The 16380-nt window shown below is 53.5% G+C and overlaps 1 protein-coding gene across 2 annotated transcripts in view; it reads left to right on the top strand.

The window, feature by feature from the left end:
- Nucleotides 1–16380, top strand: part of CADM3 (cell adhesion molecule 3) — a 126277-nt gene that overhangs the window by 49574 nt on the left and 60323 nt on the right. The window contains exon 2 of one of the 2 annotated variants that reach the window (XM_030541739.1): nt 3581–3694. The exons of the other annotated variant lie outside the window; for it this stretch is intronic. Coding sequence (XP_030397599.1) covers nt 3581–3694 — 114 coding nt within the window. The remainder of the gene's footprint in view (nt 1–3580; nt 3695–16380) is intronic. 2 annotated transcript variants of the gene reach the window in all.

Here is a 16380-nt window from a genome sequence, read left to right as displayed (position 1 = left end):
TCTTTCCCATATGTCCAACTTCTGCAGATCTCTAGGATTATGTCTTTGTCCTTCAGGTGCCAGCAGTTCCTCCCAGTTTAGTATCCACGTTGCATATTATCCACCCAGATCCAGGAAAAGATAGGGTTGCCAATCCTCCAGGATTGACTTGGCGTCTCCAGGAATTAAAGATTAATCTTTAATTAAAGATCGTGTCACATGATGAAACCTACAGGAATACATCCAAACCAAATTGGCAACCCTAGGAAGAGACCAGGTCTAGCAATGGTCATGGTAGTGCCCAGTGATACTAGGGAGGTTAGCACTGCTCTTTGTTTATAGCCCTGCAGCTAGTTTTCTGTCTTGGCTGCAGTTTTCATTCCCCAGCCAATTTGAATTAATTATAAGCACAGGATTTAGGAGACACCATGTCAAATTCTTTGCTAAAATCCATAGCTGATGTCTTCTGTTTTGTCTTCATCCTTTCCCTTTGTAAAATGCATGTAAACAAAAACGATCAGCTGTGTGTGTGTCAAGATTTATTCCTCAAAGCAACTTACTGCTCGATTCCATTCCCCTCTAGATGTTTAGTGATGGTTGTCAGTGTTCCAGCCATTATTTTATATGGGGTGATGGAAGAGTGAGACTGTCAGGTGTTAATTTCCAGGATAGATTCTTGCTCCCTTCTGTGAAGATCAGTACTACAATGCATTTGCTTCCCTCCAGCTGTCCACGATATTTGCCCTGCCCTCTGTGACTTTCCCAAAATTCCTGCCATTGGTGCAGTAAGTTCGTTATCCAATTCCCTTATTGCTCCCATCTGCCATTGTGCTGTCCATTCACTGTCCAGAGCAGAGTGTGAGGAACTTCGCATGGACCTAACCAAGCCATGTGAAAGGGCTACCTGGTGGCAGAGGAAGTTCAGTGTTGATAAATGCAAAGTAATGGACGTTGGAGGGCAATGTTTGAATTGCTTATACTCCTCCCTGGGATCTAAATTAACTGTAATAGTTCATGGAAAAGACCTGGGCATCATTATTGACAGGCCAAGTGAGACATTTTTCCAAAGTCCAAAAAGGCAAAGGACATGTATAAGGGATGAGATGGAGAATGATGGAATATTTTATCGCCATTCTATAAATCAGTAGTGCAGCCTCACTTGGATACTGTGATGCACTGATCACCCCATCCCAGCAAGGGATTCAAGGAGGTCAGAGAAGTGTGACAAGAGTGAGTAGGGAAACATGCAGTTGCGGCCTGGCAGCCTATATTAGTGGGGGAGGGGGAGTTGTGTGTCTCTGAGGGAGCAGCTGCTTTCTCTTCCTGTTTTGGGGTTCTTGTGAGTTATTATTTTGAGTTGTAAGTACTAAAGCAGTGTTACATTGCAACTTTCCAGCAGGGGTATTTAATGTATGTAGTTAACTACACTGTGGGTCTGCCATGACCATACTAGCTGGGGCATGCAAGCCTAGCACTGGTCACTGTGTGGAACTCGCACCATAGGTGCCGAGTTTCTAATCTGCTGGGGGATGCTCCCCCTGTGACTCTGCCCAGGCCCCACCCCCACTCTACTCCTTCCCCCAATGCCTCAACTCGACCCTGCCCCACCTCTTCCCATCTGGCCTTTTCTCTGCTCAGTTCTGCCCTCTCCCCTAAGCGTGCTGTGCCTTTGCTTCACCCCCTCCACCGCAGCTGATCTGCAGCAGGCAGTAGGCACCAGGAGGGAGGGGTAGGTGCTGATTGGCGGGACCCACTGGCAGGCAGGAGGCACTAGGGGGAGGGAGAGGCATTGATGGAGGGCTGCCGGTGGGTGCTAAGCATCCACCATTTTTTCCCATGGGTTCTCCAGCCTCGGAGCACCCACAGAGTCGGCACCTATGACTTGTACATTCCTCCAAAGCAGCCATGGCTTGTCTCACATTGGGAGCCAGGGTTGTATGGGTGGGGTCTCATGCAGTCTGGTGATTCCCATGTCTCTGGGCTATTGAGAGGGGGGAAGAAACCATCAGCAGCTCTGTGCCCCCTCATCTGGTACAGTTGCTGGGTGTGTGCTGTCCATTGCTTCCCATGCCCAGCACCCTGGCCCAGATACAGTTGCTGTATGGGGTACTGTCCATCTACGGCTCCCTGTCCCCAGTGCCTTGGCTCTGCATGACAAAGTGGGAATTTTCTGTATTTTTATAACTCCTATGTGTGAATCAGTTTCCCATATCTTTTTCACATGGTTACCGAGTGCAGGGAGAAAGGACTGTTTGCTCTCAGAGAGACAGGGTGGGTGAGGTAAAATCTTTTATTGGACCAACTTCAGTTGGTGAGAGAGACTAACACGGAGCTCTTCTTCAGATCTGGGAAAAGTTCTCAGAGTGGCACAGCTAAGTATACATTGGAACCGATTATTTAGCATAAGGATTTAACACATATTCTAAGCGACCATTCAAGGTAAAGTGGTTCATTAACACTACTGCAGTTATAGGACAAAAAAGGTGTGTGTCATAAGCCATAAATCCAGTGTCTTTATTAAGTCCATGATTTTTAATGTCTAGCAAACTTATGAATTTAAGCTTCTAGGCTTATCTTTTGAAGGTGTTGTGCAGGTTTCCTTTGAGGATGAGAACTGAGAGGCCAGGTTAGAGTGATCGCTTTTCGAAGCATTTGCCCACAGGTTGCTATGGTGTTTTTGTCTTTTAGCGTTTTTCAGTGTGAGTTCATTTGAGAGCACAGTGATTTGTCTCATTTCACCCTCAAAGTTGTTATTGGAGCATTTAGTGCACTGGATGAGGTACACCACGTGTTGGGATAGCTCTTCTAGGATCTATGGATCTTGAAAGGTATGTTGCGGGAGCTACTGATCATCATAGCAGTGATGATACGTCTGCAAATTTTGTATCTGTTGTTCTGGGAGGATCTGATGCCACTGGTGGGTCCTGGTCTTTGGGGAGCTTGCTTCTGATGATGAGTTGGTGAGGCAGTTGGGTTGTTTGAAGGCCAGAAGAGGGGGTTTAGGAAAGACTTCTTTCAGGCTGTGGTCCCCTATGACAGTGCAGGGTGAGAACAGGTGAGCCTGCACTCTGATCACCCAATGTAAATTAGTTCTCCTTTAGAAAGCTTAGGGAGGTAATTAAGAATCGGACTGGCTGGATGGATGGGATGGGAAGCCAAGAAGGAAGTCCCATGGGGGGCGGAGAGGGAGACAAGATGGGACAGGACCAGACCAGACAAGAGCCAGTTGAGCCCAGTTACACTGAGACCACAGGGGCAAGAGATCTTGTTCCCTTCGGGACCAGAAGTGCTGCTGGTGCTGTAAATGGACTGTTGCACAGGGATTGCTGTAGAAATGGTGGAGGAAACTTATAATAAAAGGGTTTGGTGAAGGCACAACCACTGGAGTCCATGCAGTTTCTGCGGGGAAGAAAGTAGGAGAGGAGCCATGCCCCGTGACACGTGGGGGCTTGTCCGGGATCTTGACTCCCCCAGTTGTGGCAATTGAGAGATTCTGGGGAGGCTGCTGCAAATATCTGGTGCCCGTACAATGGAGCAGACTCTGCAGTGGTTGGTGGACCAGCAGAAGAAGCTGCAACAGAGCATGCAATCTTTCCAACAGGCACACCAGCTGTAAAGACAATCCTTGCTGGCCTGGCAAGCAAAGCAACAGAGGAGCTTGCAGAAATTTATCAGGGAGCAAGCACAAGTGCAGCAGCAGTTGCTTCAGACACTGGTGAGTCTTGGTACGGGGAACGGTAACCGGAGCCTGGGGGTCGGCCTGTGTAAAATGGGGCCTGCTGCTGACCCTAATGATTTTGTAATGACATTTGAGAGGGTAGCAATGGGAGTTGACTGGGACAGAGGAATGTGGCGCCCCACCCCCCAGTTAGCATCCAATTTGGCGGGGAGCTCAAGTGGCCTGCATGGCCTTGGGTGACAAACAGACCAAGGACTTTGATGTCATTAAGGCAGCCATGCTCGTCCCAGTGGGACTGTCTACAGAGAAATATTGGCAGATGCTTTGGGCTGTTAGATAGGCTGGAGATGTATGGGCCAGGACATGTGCCCAAAGGTTAACTGATTGGGCTACCATCTGATTGAAGCCAGGCATGCAGACTGTGGGTGAAGTCATGGACTCCATAATCCTGAAGCAGTTTCTACAAGGCATTCCAGAGAACACCCGTGTCTTGGTGAGGAGGCACCAACCCACAATCCTGGAGGCAGCGGTCAAACTCACAGAAGCGTTTGAGGAAGCAGATTTTCCCTGCAAGGGGGCGCATTTGTTTAACAGGCTTGAGCTAGGAAAGAGAGTTGGAGAAGTGGTAGGGATGAAGCCTACAGAGAACTCACTCCAGGGAGGCTGGAAATTACCTGTTACCAATGTGGGAGAAAGAACCTATAAAAATAGACTGCCATCTATGGAGTGTGAAGTGGCATAATGTTGTGATTGGACTGGGACCTGCGACAAAGGAAAATGCCAACTGTCTCGATGAAGGTGGGGAGGGGATGGGAGAAGGGCCTAGTGGACACTGTATCAGGATGTTCGCTGGCTAGGAAAGATGTGGTAAAGCCACACTGGATCTTTCCCAGAGACAGGCTGAGTTTGGAGTGCATCATGGGGAGAGAAAGCTTTGCCCATTGGCCGAGATTCCCCTGAAGGTCTGGGGAGAGTTCAGGTGGAAATAAGTTGGGGTTGTGGATAGGCTGCCACATCTGGTGGTGTTAGGGATGGACTGGAGTCCCTTCCCCTTTAAGAGGAAAGCAGCTAGTTGGGGTCCATGGCAGAAAGGAATTGGGCAAAGATGGAGAAAGGGCATGAAGTAGAGGAGCAGAAGAACCCTAGACAACATGATATAAGCTGAGGATGGCAAAGGGAAACAAATGTTCCCAAGCGGAAAAGAGGAGGAATTGGCCCAGTGGACATTAGGTGAAAGGGGAAGGCAGGACATACCAGAGTGGGATGGGCCGAAGGTTCGCTGCCAGGGCCTAGAGAACAGGAGCCCCAAGGTAAGTGGGTAGGACTAGGAGAGCAAGAGTGCACAGAGGAAAAACATCAGGAGGGGGCAGGACAGACCCCACTCCAAAGCAAAGAGAGTGATAAGGAGGAGTTAAACCCTTGAGTTGCCCTTGGTGTGAAGACCAGTGGTCAAAACAGAATCATGGGGGTGTCCCCCTCCCACAAAATGTGACTTCTGTAGGTGGAGGGGGGATAATCACCCTGGGGGTGAGCACAGGAAAGAGGTACCTGGCACTTCCTCTATAGAAGGGCGGGCCAGAGGCAGAAGGAACGTCAGTGGTAGGCAAGGGTGGAGGCGCGTGACAGAGTGCAGGGTACACAGGTGAGTCTGTCCTTTGATCACTCCGATGTTCATTAGTTCCCCTTGAGAAAGCTGTGGAAGATAATTAGACCATCTGGCTGGGCAGACAAGGAGGCAGGAAGGAAGTCCCATGGGGACGGGAAAGAGAGAGGAGACCTGGGCTAGTTGAAACCAGCTACACTGAGGTCTCAGGGGAAGGAGACACTTGTACCCCACAGGTCCTGGGGAGAGGGCAAAAGGGCTGTTGGTGCTGCAAAGAGACTGTTGCACAGGAATTGCTGTAGAAATGGTGGAGGGAACTTAAAATGAAGGAACAAGAACTAGAGTCTGCGCAGTTTCTGCAGGGAAGAAGGTAGGAGAGGAGCCATGACCCATAACATCCCCATTGAGCTAAGTTCCCTCTAAGTTGTGCAGCTATTCAGCAGGCTGTTAAGGGCTACGCGGCGGGCAGAGGTGCTCTCCCCCAGTCCCGGGCTGCTGCAGCAAGAGAGGGGTGGGGGGAGTCCTCTCTCCCCACTGCAGGCCTGGGGCAGCCTGCACCCCAAACCCCTCATCCCTGCCCCCCCAGAGCCTGCATCTCCAGCCAGAACCCTCACCCCCCTGCACCTCAACCCTCTGCCCCAGCCCTGAGCCCCCTCCAACACTCTGAACCCCTCATCCTTGGCCCCACGCCAGAGCCCTCACCCCTGCATCCCAACTCTCTGCCCTAGCCCTGAGCCCCCTCCCATACTCTGAATCCTTTGGCCCCACCCCCACCATACATCACCTCATATGGTGCACATAACAAAATTTATTCTGCACGTGGATGTAAAAAAAACTTAGCAGGAACTTTGCCATTGAGTATAGGTTGTAACTGTTTAATGATACCTCATCTGGGTTCCAGTGTGCGATGATAGGTGACAACTAGGGATGTGCGCTCTGAAGGTTTTGTTCCCTATATTGAAGCAGGTTCTCTTGTGGTATTTTGGTGGCCCATTCCAGGCTGTGATCTACTTCTCTGGTGGAGTGTCCTTGTTTGGTGAAGGCAGTTTTACATGTGTTAAGGTGTGTGTCCTAGGCTTCCTCCTTCGAGCATATTCCTCAGTATCTGAGGGCCTGGCTGTAGATAAAGGATTTCTTGGTGTGCTTGGGGTGATTACTGGATCTGTTTCTTGTCTGTAGTTTTCTGTTGGGTTCCATTGTTGAAACTGACTGTGATGTCCAGGAAGTTGATGCTGGAGCAGCAATGTTCTCAGGGCAGGCTAAGAAACATCAGTTTGAATGTTGCCTAGCTGTCTGAGCTGGGATGGGCCATTAGAAAGGACTGGCTGAGGCCACCCCCAAGTAAAGGAGAATCGGAGAAGACAATGGTGAAGCCAATCATCAGGACATGGACACCTAGTAACTAAGGACCTACAGGGAGAGGGATTTCCCCACTTGTCAGCAGGAAAACTGAGCAAAAAGCCCAGCTTGACAACAAAGGATGTGGGAGGTGGGAGGTAAGGGTTGGCTGCTGGAAGGAATCAGGGGCTCTCACCTGGCGACTGACTAAGGAGGTCAGACAGACTGAGCATGGGATATCTGGGCTGACCAGCACGGTTCATGCTTTAATCTGCCTCTGTCTGTTCTAACTTATGGACTGCCAGTGCTCTATTGCGGCTGACTAATAAACCCGACAGTGCTCTGTGAGGATCACTCTAAATACTGGCAGGGGAACATTAGTCCCTGCAGAGTGGACAAGTCTCTCCCAGGAGTCTGTCTCAGTTGGACTCACTGAGCAGAGCTCATGGTGTGGAGCAGGAGTTCTGGAGCCCAAAGGTTCAGGAGGTGGTGAGGCCGCATGGCTGACTCTGAAGGAAGAGGGAGGGGGCACAGCACTAGTCTTGTGGATCTGGGACACTCAGTGCTGCTGAGTGTTTACCATCCACGGCTCCCCAGACCTGTGCCTTGGCCCTGGCACTCCTGGTGCGTGAGTACGTCTACTTCTCCCCACCCCCAGCACCCTGGTACTGCTGCTGGCTGAGTACTGTCTACTGCTTTCTGTCCCCTGTGGTCTGGTACTGCTAGTGGGTGTGCACCATCCACTGCTCCCCACTGCTGCTGGGGGTGTACCATTGTCACAGATCCGTGCTGCACCCCTAGCTTTGGAACAGTGTCTGGCAGGAACCTCTTCCTTCAGGGTTGGCCATATGGCCCTGCTGTCTCCTGGGACTGAACCTCTTGGCTCCAGCACTTCTGCCCAGGGCCAGCTCCAGTTTTTTTGCCACCCCAACTGACAAAGAGAGGGGGAAAAAAAAAGCAGCAATTGGTGGCACTTCGGTGGCAACTCTACCGCACCACTTTATTCTTCGGTGGCAATTCAGCAGCCGGACCATCCCTAGGTTAGCTCAGCTCTAAAGAGCTCCTAGGTCAAAGCAGGTGAGACCCTCCCAGGCCAGGAAGATGCTTCCCATGAGAGTGACTGGCAGCATCATAGCATGTCCCAGACTGCCCTCCCCATCCAGGGACCCCATCATTCCCCGTCCCTGATTGCACCCCACAGAACCAATTGCTCCCTGTTCTACCCCATGGACCCCATCACTTTCCCTCCCTGATCCCAATCCACAGACCCCATCACTCCCCCTTTCCATCCCATCCCATCCCATCCCATGGACCCACTCCTTGATCCCAGCCCACCATCACTCCCCCTTCCTGATCCCTGCCTCTTCCACTCAGCTAGCTCCAACTCCATCTGCCTCCCTGCTTCTCTGTCAGCCCTAACAATGGGGGCCACATGCCTGCCTCACCTCCTCCCAGCTGCAGCAGCAGTCTCCCAGCTGTCCTAGGTGGCTGGGCTACCCACTCATTGGAGGTCAGGGTCTGACCCCAGGATATTGACTCCTCCTGCCTAGACCTTGCTAGAGCCACTCTGCTGCGCCTGCCTCCTTGTTGAGTTTAGCTGCTTCCCTTCCAGGGACCTGTTCCTTCCTGGTTCTGCTTTTGGGCCAATGATCCCAGCCTGAGCTGGGCTCCCGGCCTGCAGCACTGTGTGACGGCCAGACACATGGGCAGTGGAGAAATCAGTTGGGGGCTGGGAGAGGTGGTTGGCTTGGCTCTGAGAAGAGCCAGGTGCCCCTGCTCCCAGGCAGGGCAAGGTGCTGCAGATGCTCCTTGAGGAATGTTTGCCCATAGGCTCTGCACCAGTAGCTCCCCTGGAATCCACTGAAACATGAAGCCTGCCCAGACGCCGGCAGCATGGCCCAAGGAGTTGGTGGACTGGGCACTCAGCAGGGGTGTGCTGGGGGAACCAGGCCATAGGGCACTGGGCCCCAGCCTGCAGAGGGAGCTGAAGGCAGGTGCTATTGATGGGGCCCTGGGAGCTTGGGGTTGCTGTGCAGTGAGCAGGCTTACAAAGTGTCCTGTAGCCAGGGGCTTGGTCTGTGAGATGCAGGAACGTAAGAGGAGGCCAATGTCAAATGGCATCAGCACTGGGGAGATGTGCCCAGGCCTGCCCTTAGGGCCTCCCTGGCCAGGTCTCTACTGCTGTCTCCACTCTTCCACTCTGCTCCCCTGGCCCTTCCCCAGAGTTTGTTCTGGGTCTCTCTCTCGCTCTTCCCACTCCCACGCTGAGTAAAACAGCCAGGTTATGGCAATGCCAGGGCTGGGGCTCCCCTGTGCTGCACTTCCCAGGGTCATGGAGCTGTGGTGGGGAACTAAGAGCCCACTTGTGTGGTCTTGGGCCCCTGGATAGACGGGCCTGGGGTATCAGTGAGACTCTGTCCTGTCAGCAAAGGATCTTTAACCCATGGAGCTGGTTCTGCCAGCGTTCGGATGGCAATGTGCAGGGGGCGGCCTTGACATCGTCAATGGGCTTGTGTCTCTGCTCAGCACCATTTAAACCTGCCACCACCTCTCCAGATGGCACTGCCCAGTGGTACTGCAGAATGGAGCAGGCTACCTTCTCCCAGGTGCCTTGCAGCTGCCCCCACCATTCTCAGCTGTCTAGCTGGATGCCCCTTGGTCAACTCATCCTCACATCTGCTCCCTCTCCAATTGCCTGCAGGCACCAGGTTCCTGAGCAGCCTCAGGGGCTGCCTTTGGCACGGCTCCAGGTCCTCTGCCCATGCGTGGCATGTTGTGTTCGCGCTAAGTTTCCTTTTGGAGGCAGCTGTTGTGCAGTAAACTCAGGTCCCACCTGTCCCCTGGGACATGGCTTTGCTCGAGGCCTGGGAGACTCCTTCTGCCTGTCGTTCTTGTTGCACAGCTGCTGCGGGTATGTAGTGCCAGCTCCATGCCCTGAGCAAAGGCACTGCTGGGTCGGGTGACCTGCTACTCAGCCTGCCTTGCACCTGCATGGAGGCAGGAGTAATTTGGAAGCGGGCAGCTGTGGGTGTCCCAGGAGAGATGGGCAGTTTATTGTGGGGGGCAGTGTGTGTGTTTTGGGGGGCCAGGGGATGTTTGTGTTTGTGGAGAGTGGTGTTGTGAGTAGGCATCTTTCTTAACCTGTTCTACAAACACTCTGCTTCTTATGGGCCAGATTTTCAAATGAGCGCAGCACCCAGCAGCTCCCACTGTCAAGGAGACTCCCACTCTGCTCGCTCCTCCCCTCACCCTGCCCCAAACAATGGAGAACCCCCTGTGCTGGGGTGGCTAACCTCTCGTGAGCGTGTGCATGCAGACTTGTCTTCTCTGCTTGCAGTGCCTCATCGGGTCTTCAGGGGCTCAGCCCTCGGCTAAGCCACACAGAGTCTATACGTCTGAGCCCACAAAGCAACCAACCCCTTGCAGGGCAAAAGGTCCAACAGGACCTGTCACAGTGCCCTGGATAATGTCTTCAGCCCTGTCTCCCGGCTCCGTTTGCAGCCCCTTCTGGGCTAGTTTCTATCCATCTCTGGTCTAGTATAGAGCAGTGCCCCAAGGGCCTTCTACCTGGAGACTCTGCATCCTGTGCTTCCCTTGGGCCTTTGAACAGCATTTATCCCCTTCTCGGGGCTCTGGCCACTCTGTGGGGGTGGGGGACCCAGAACCCAGGCTGACCCACTACTTCGACTCCCAACCCAGGGGCCCTATAAATAGCAGCCACATGCTACTTCCTGTAACAGTAGCTGCTGCTTTTCCCCGGGCCACTTCCCACACAGCCCCTTCTGCTTCACCCTTCCCTCGGGGCTGAAGCTCTCACGGGAGCTCCAGCAGGAGCAGCATCCCGGGGCGCCACTGGTGCCAGCCAGCAACTGAGCTGCTCAGGCTGGCCCTGAGGCTCCTTTTAACTGGGCCTGCTGCACACTGATTGGCTGCTTGGCTGCAGCCTCTCTAGGCAGGCCTGGAGGACCCACCTTTATGGCTCCTTTTCTGGGTCAAAGTGTGGTAGGAGCGTGAGGCTTCCAGCAGGGGGCCTCAAAGGGCCTGGTACATCGTGTCCTACTGCCACCCCTCACCCAGAGAACAATGGAGAGTCCCCCCCCCCCACACTGAGAACAATGTTGAGTCTCCCTCTGTTCCGCTCATGCACAAAACAATAGAGAATCTCCCTCTTCTTCCCCATAGAAAACAATGGAGATTCCCCCTCCCCAGGCAAAGAATGAGGGAGAGTCCCTCTCCCCTCCCCCCCAGAGAACAATGGAGAGTCCCCTTTCTTCTCTCCCTCACAGAGAACAAAGGAGAGTTCCCCTCTCCTCTGTCCCCCCTCCCCACCAAGGGAGATTCCTCCACCCCTCCCCCATAGACAACAATGGAGAATCCCCCTCCCCGCCATGGAGAACAATGGAGAATGCCTCCTTCCCTTTCCCACAGAGATCAATGGGGCTGCTCAGGCTGCTGAGCTCTTTTGAAAATCTGCTCATCTGTGAGGTCCAGGCTCAGCCCCTTTCTGGGTCTGTAACAAGAAAATCCCCAGGCACCTCAGAGTCATCTCATGCCCTTTCGAACTGGGTTTCCCTGGCTGGATGAGCTCAGAGAATGGGGGGAAAGGGGGTGTTTGAGGTGCTCTGTTATCTGGAAGGAGTCTGTGATCAAAGGGAATTTTCTGTAGTATTTTTATGACCTGACCCCCCTCAGTTCTGACTGTGTTTTTCAAGGCTACCCAGCGTGCGGGGGGAAGCACTGTTTGCTCTCAGGGCAGGCCGGGAGACATAGGTATCAATATCACCTGCCTGTCTGAGCCTGAATAGCCCATTCAAAAGGGCTGGCTGAGGCTGACCCCATGTCAGTGGAGAATCTGAGAAGACAATGGCAAACTCAGTCACCAGGATATTGACACCTAGCAACCAAGGATTCACAGGCAGGAGGATTTCCCCACTCTCAGCAAAGACCCCTGCTGGAGAAGAAAGGATGGGGAAAGTGTGAGGTGAGGTGGGGTGGGGGTAAGAATTGGCTGCTGGAAGGAGTCAGAGCTCTCACCTGGGAACTGACTGAGGAGGTCAGGTAGAGCCTGAATATGGGCTTCACTGCAGTGTATCTGGGCTGACCAGAATGTCTTCCTGTCTCTGTGCTAACCTATGGCCTCCTGCTGCTGACTGATAAACCTGGCTGTTTCATAGAAACTGGGTTTCATAGAATATCAGGGTTGGAAGTGATCTCATGAGGTCATCTAGTCCACCCCCCTGCTCAAAGCAGAGCCAATCTCCAGACAGATTTTTGAACTCACAACTCTGTGTTTAGCAGGCCAATGCTCAAACCACTGAGCTATCCTTGGCCCCAAAACATGGGTGACACTGACATGTCCTGTTTTGGAAATGCTGTGTGAAGATCACTGCAAATACTGGATGGGGTGCACCAATCCTTGCAAAGTGGACAAGTCTCTCCTAGGAATGCAGCTCAGTTGGACTTGCTGAGCAGAGCTGATGGCTTGAAGTAGGAGTGCTGGAGCCCAGAGGTTCAGTCTCAGGAGGTATTGCGTTCATATGGCTGACCTGAAGGAAGAGTGTGACCCTGTGGAGGCCTGGCATGCTGAAGAATTCCTCCAAGAGACTGTTCCAAAACTGGGGGTGTAGCACCTATCCTGGGGATCCATGTGCCAAACCCCAGCAGAGATTTGATGTTTTCAGGCCCAGCCCTGTCTGCTCTGCCTGGTCCGGCATCTCTCCTGCTGTGCACCTGGGTTACTGCTAGGCGGGCGGGGGCTGCACAACCTGAAGGCTGGGGCCTGTCCAAAGCTGATGAGCCAGCTGAGGGCAAGAGTGGGAGGCTTCCCCTGTCCATGGACTTGTGGGGAAGTTGCCAGAGTATGGCCTATGTGTGTCCATGGCTGCACACTGTGTCAGCAACAGCAGTCACATGCACACCTGCTCCGTGCCGTGCTGGGCACTAGTATCTGTGGGAAGACATATAACACCATCAAACCCCAGTTGTCAGTGGGCGGGATCAAACCTGGGATCTCTGGAGCTTAGTGTATGGGCCTCTACCGCATGAGCTAAAAGCCGACGGGCTCATAGCTAAGGCTGTAGAGCAGGGATCAGCAACATTTCAGAAGTGCTGTGCTGAGTCGTCATTTATTCACTCTAATTTAAGGTTTCGCATGCCAGTCATACATTTGAATGTTTTTAGAAGGTCTCTTTCTATAAGTCTATAATATATAATTAACTATTTTTGTATGTAAAGTAAATAAGGTTTTAAAAAGGTTTAAGAAGCTTCATTTAAAATTATATTAAAATGCAGAGCCCCCGGACCGGTGGCAAGGACCTGGGCCGTGTGAGTGCTACTGAAAATCAGCCTGTGAGCCGCCTTTGGCACGCGTGCCATAGGTTGCCTATGCCTGCTGTAGCGCAAACTCATTAATCTCTTTCTGTCTGTCTAAGTCAGGGAATTCTCAAACTGGGGGTCAGGCCTCCTCAGGGGGTCGTGAGGTTATTACAGGGGAGGTCATGAGCAGTCAGCCTCCACCGCCAAACCCCGCTTTGCCTCCCGCATTTATAATGATGTTAATAAAAAACACTGTTATATATTTTATAAGGGAAGGTTACACTCGGAGGCTTGCTGTGTGAAAGGGGTCACCAGAACAAAAGTTTGAGAAAAACTGCTCTAAGTGGTCTTGGTGCCACTAAATGGGAGAGAACACCACACTCAGGAGGTGTGCGGGTTACAGACACACAAGAGAAATCTTGGGTAATCTGCCAGGCAGGGGAGGAGCTGACACCATCCCTTTACGCCAGGTCTGTGGCTCTGACAATGCTCTGGACATCAGTGAGGGGACCTCAGAGCCTCCTGAGCTGAGAGTGCAGCGCTCCCGTGGGCACTAATGTGTTCAAGATTGCTCTGGCTGCTGCCCAGCTCTGGTGCTGCCCTCACCAACTAGTAGCAGTTGCTTGGGGTGACTGATCCACCCTGATAAAGTGTGTGGCATCTTCTCTAGTGTTGCCACCCATCTGGGTTTTACCTGGACAGTCTGGTTTTTGGCTTCCGTGTCTGGGTGCCATTTAGGGGGAAATCAGTGGAGAAGGGGGCGACGCCAAGGGAGAGGCTGAGAAGGGGCAGGGCCTTATGGGAAGAAGTGGAGCAAGGTGGGGCCTTGGGGGGGGAAGAGGTGAAGCAGGAGCAGGGCCTTACAGAAGAGGCGGGACAGGGAGCGTGGCCTCGGATAAAGAGGAGGAGCAGGGTTCAGGCTTTGGGGTAGAGGCAGGCAGGATAGAGGGCCTGGGGGATCCGGTTACCAGCAATTAGAAATGTGGCAACCCTGTTCTGCCCACTGCTTCGGAAACTCCTCCTCCCCAAGGGCTGAGGTCCACAGCTGTTTAAATCGCCATGCGTTGGCTGGCATAGTGGCGTATGTTTACAGCACTGAGTGTGAGTGACCGAGTGCCACCTAGGGCGGTTTCAGAGCAGAAAGTGTGTGGAGTGGGGTGTCTCCGAAGAGGAACACTTTGGAACAACTGCATGCATGGCCCACACAACAGCCCCTGCTGCCAGCTGGGTGGAGAATGATGAACAAAAGACATCTTCTATCAAAAAAGGGAACCAATAGACCTCTGTGCAGGTAGTGATAGGCGCACACCAGCCCGCAAGTCCTCGGAGGCTCCCTCTGGAGTGCCCAGCCACAGTTCCACTAGGCACTCACAGAGCTCTGTTCCTGCATTCCCAAAGAACCAGCACGCACAGGCTGCCCAGGCTCAGGTCAGGATCACCAGTCCACGTAGCACGCAGCTCTGACCTATGTTCATAGTGAACACAAAGAGAACAAGGAACAGAGATCTAGATAATAGGGAGATATTGGAAATAGACAGTTACAGACAAAGCAAACTCATGGCGTGCTTTCTAGAGCCTTAGCTTACCTCACAAGGCCTTCCCCTCTCTGCTGCAGGCTAGCTTATCCCAAGGCCTGGCCCCAGCCAGATAGCTGAGATCCCTCTTTTGTAAGATCAAGCCACTTGCAGCCTGTCTCCACAGGTTGAAGGGATGCCAGAGTGTGTCTCTGCACCCCCAGACAGACTAGACCTTCGATCTTCACAATAGTATTTCCCCACTCCCCTGCCATCCCTCATGCTCTCACCCAGCGAGAGTGTCCATCCACTCCTCGGCCCCCATGGCCTCCACACTCCAACCTGCCCCCCGCCTCTGTAGAGCAGCTGGGGCAAGAGTAACGTACATCTATTACATGCAGATGGTGGCTGGGGTGGGGAGCCGGGGAAATATGCATTTAGGAGCCAGAAGGCAGGATCCTTGGGGAAGGACTGGGCAGTAACTGGGGAAGGTCAGGAAAGGGGTGTGCTGGGGGCAGGTTTCTCAGATGGTGGGAGGGAGACATCACTGAGTGCCTGGTATTGGGAAGCCTGGGCAAGGCTCTGCTCAGTCCAGGCTGAGGTCCTGACCCAGAGATGCCTCCCTTAAAATCTAGGTATGGGATCGCAAATGACTGCCCCACCACACAACTGGGGGAGGGAGAGGAGCTTGCACTTGCCCCTGGAGAAAGGTCACAGCAGGCTCCAGGGAGTGAGTCACCTCTGCCCATGTGAGGGGGGGGGCACTGCAGGCACAGAGGGCCCAGAATCAGGGCATTAGCCACCCACAGCATGGCACCAAAAGATCAGCCCCACCTGCCCTACCCTCCAGCCCTGCACATGCTCAGGCCCAAGAGTTGTGGGAGCAGCATGTGAATTGGGATGGGCCTTGCCCGCTGCCTGGCCCTTGCAGGGGTCAGCCTCCACTCCTTGGCCCTGACTCTTCTCCAGGGGTGATGGCATGGCAGGGGGAGGGGCTCCATATGGGTGGTGAGTTCAAGGCCAGGGCAGAATCTGACTCCATCTGTATCTTCAGGGCGTGACATGCTGCAGGAGTAGGGTGACCAGATGTCCCAATTTTATAGGTACAGTCCTGATATTTGGGGCTTTTTCTTATATAGAGGCCTATTACCCCCTACCCCGTCCTGATTTTTCACACTTGCTATCTGGTCACCCTATGCAGGAGCCAGGTTCGCAGTCGCCTATGGTCCCCATGACACCCAGTGATGAGGAAGGCACTAGATGCTCTGGCTACCTGAGCAGCGCCAGGCAGAGTGGCATCAGACTTGGATGTGCCTGAAGGGGTGGGGAGGCAGCCCAGCGGGTTCTCTCAGTGGTTCATCTGCCACAGGCATGCCTGCGGAGTGTCCGTTGGTCCGCGGCTCCGGTGGAGCTGCCGCAGTCATGCCCGCGGACGGTCAGCTGCTCCCGCGGCTCTGGTGGACCTCCCACAGGCACGACTGTGGCAGCTCCACCGGAGTCACGGACCAATGGACCCTCCGCAGGAATGCCTGCGGCAGCTCCACCAGAGCCGCGGGATCAGCGCGGGGGGCAGCGAAATGGCCGTGCGCCTAGGGCGCGAGAAACCCTGGCGCCAGTCCTGGCATCAGGGCAGGAGTCTGGGAATAGATTCAAAATGAGGAGTGGGAAGGACCAGGAGGAAGAGGGGGAGGAATCCTTTCAGGGGATTTCTAAGGCATGAAAGAAAAGTGAAAGGGAAGGAAAAAGAAGTGCTGCTGGGAGTCTGGCATGGGCTGGAAGTGAGTGTGTATAGCAAGGGGGCGCGGCAGGTCAGGATTAAGGGGCAAGAGCAGAGCTGTGTGGGGAGGAGCATGGGGTGGGATAACAAGGGGAGATGCATTCTGCGAGTGAGGGGCACTGGCAGAGCTGCTTAGGGCTGGGATAGCAGAGGGCTGTGGGTCAGAATTGAGGGT

The sequence above is a fragment of the Gopherus evgoodei genome, chromosome 24 (genome assembly GCF_007399415.2).
Source record: "Gopherus evgoodei ecotype Sinaloan lineage chromosome 24, rGopEvg1_v1.p, whole genome shotgun sequence".
Lineage (NCBI taxonomy): Eukaryota > Metazoa > Chordata > Testudines > Testudinidae > Gopherus > Gopherus evgoodei.
The sequence above is the reverse complement of the archived record's forward strand: the minus strand, read 5'-3'. Positions and strand labels throughout refer to the sequence as shown.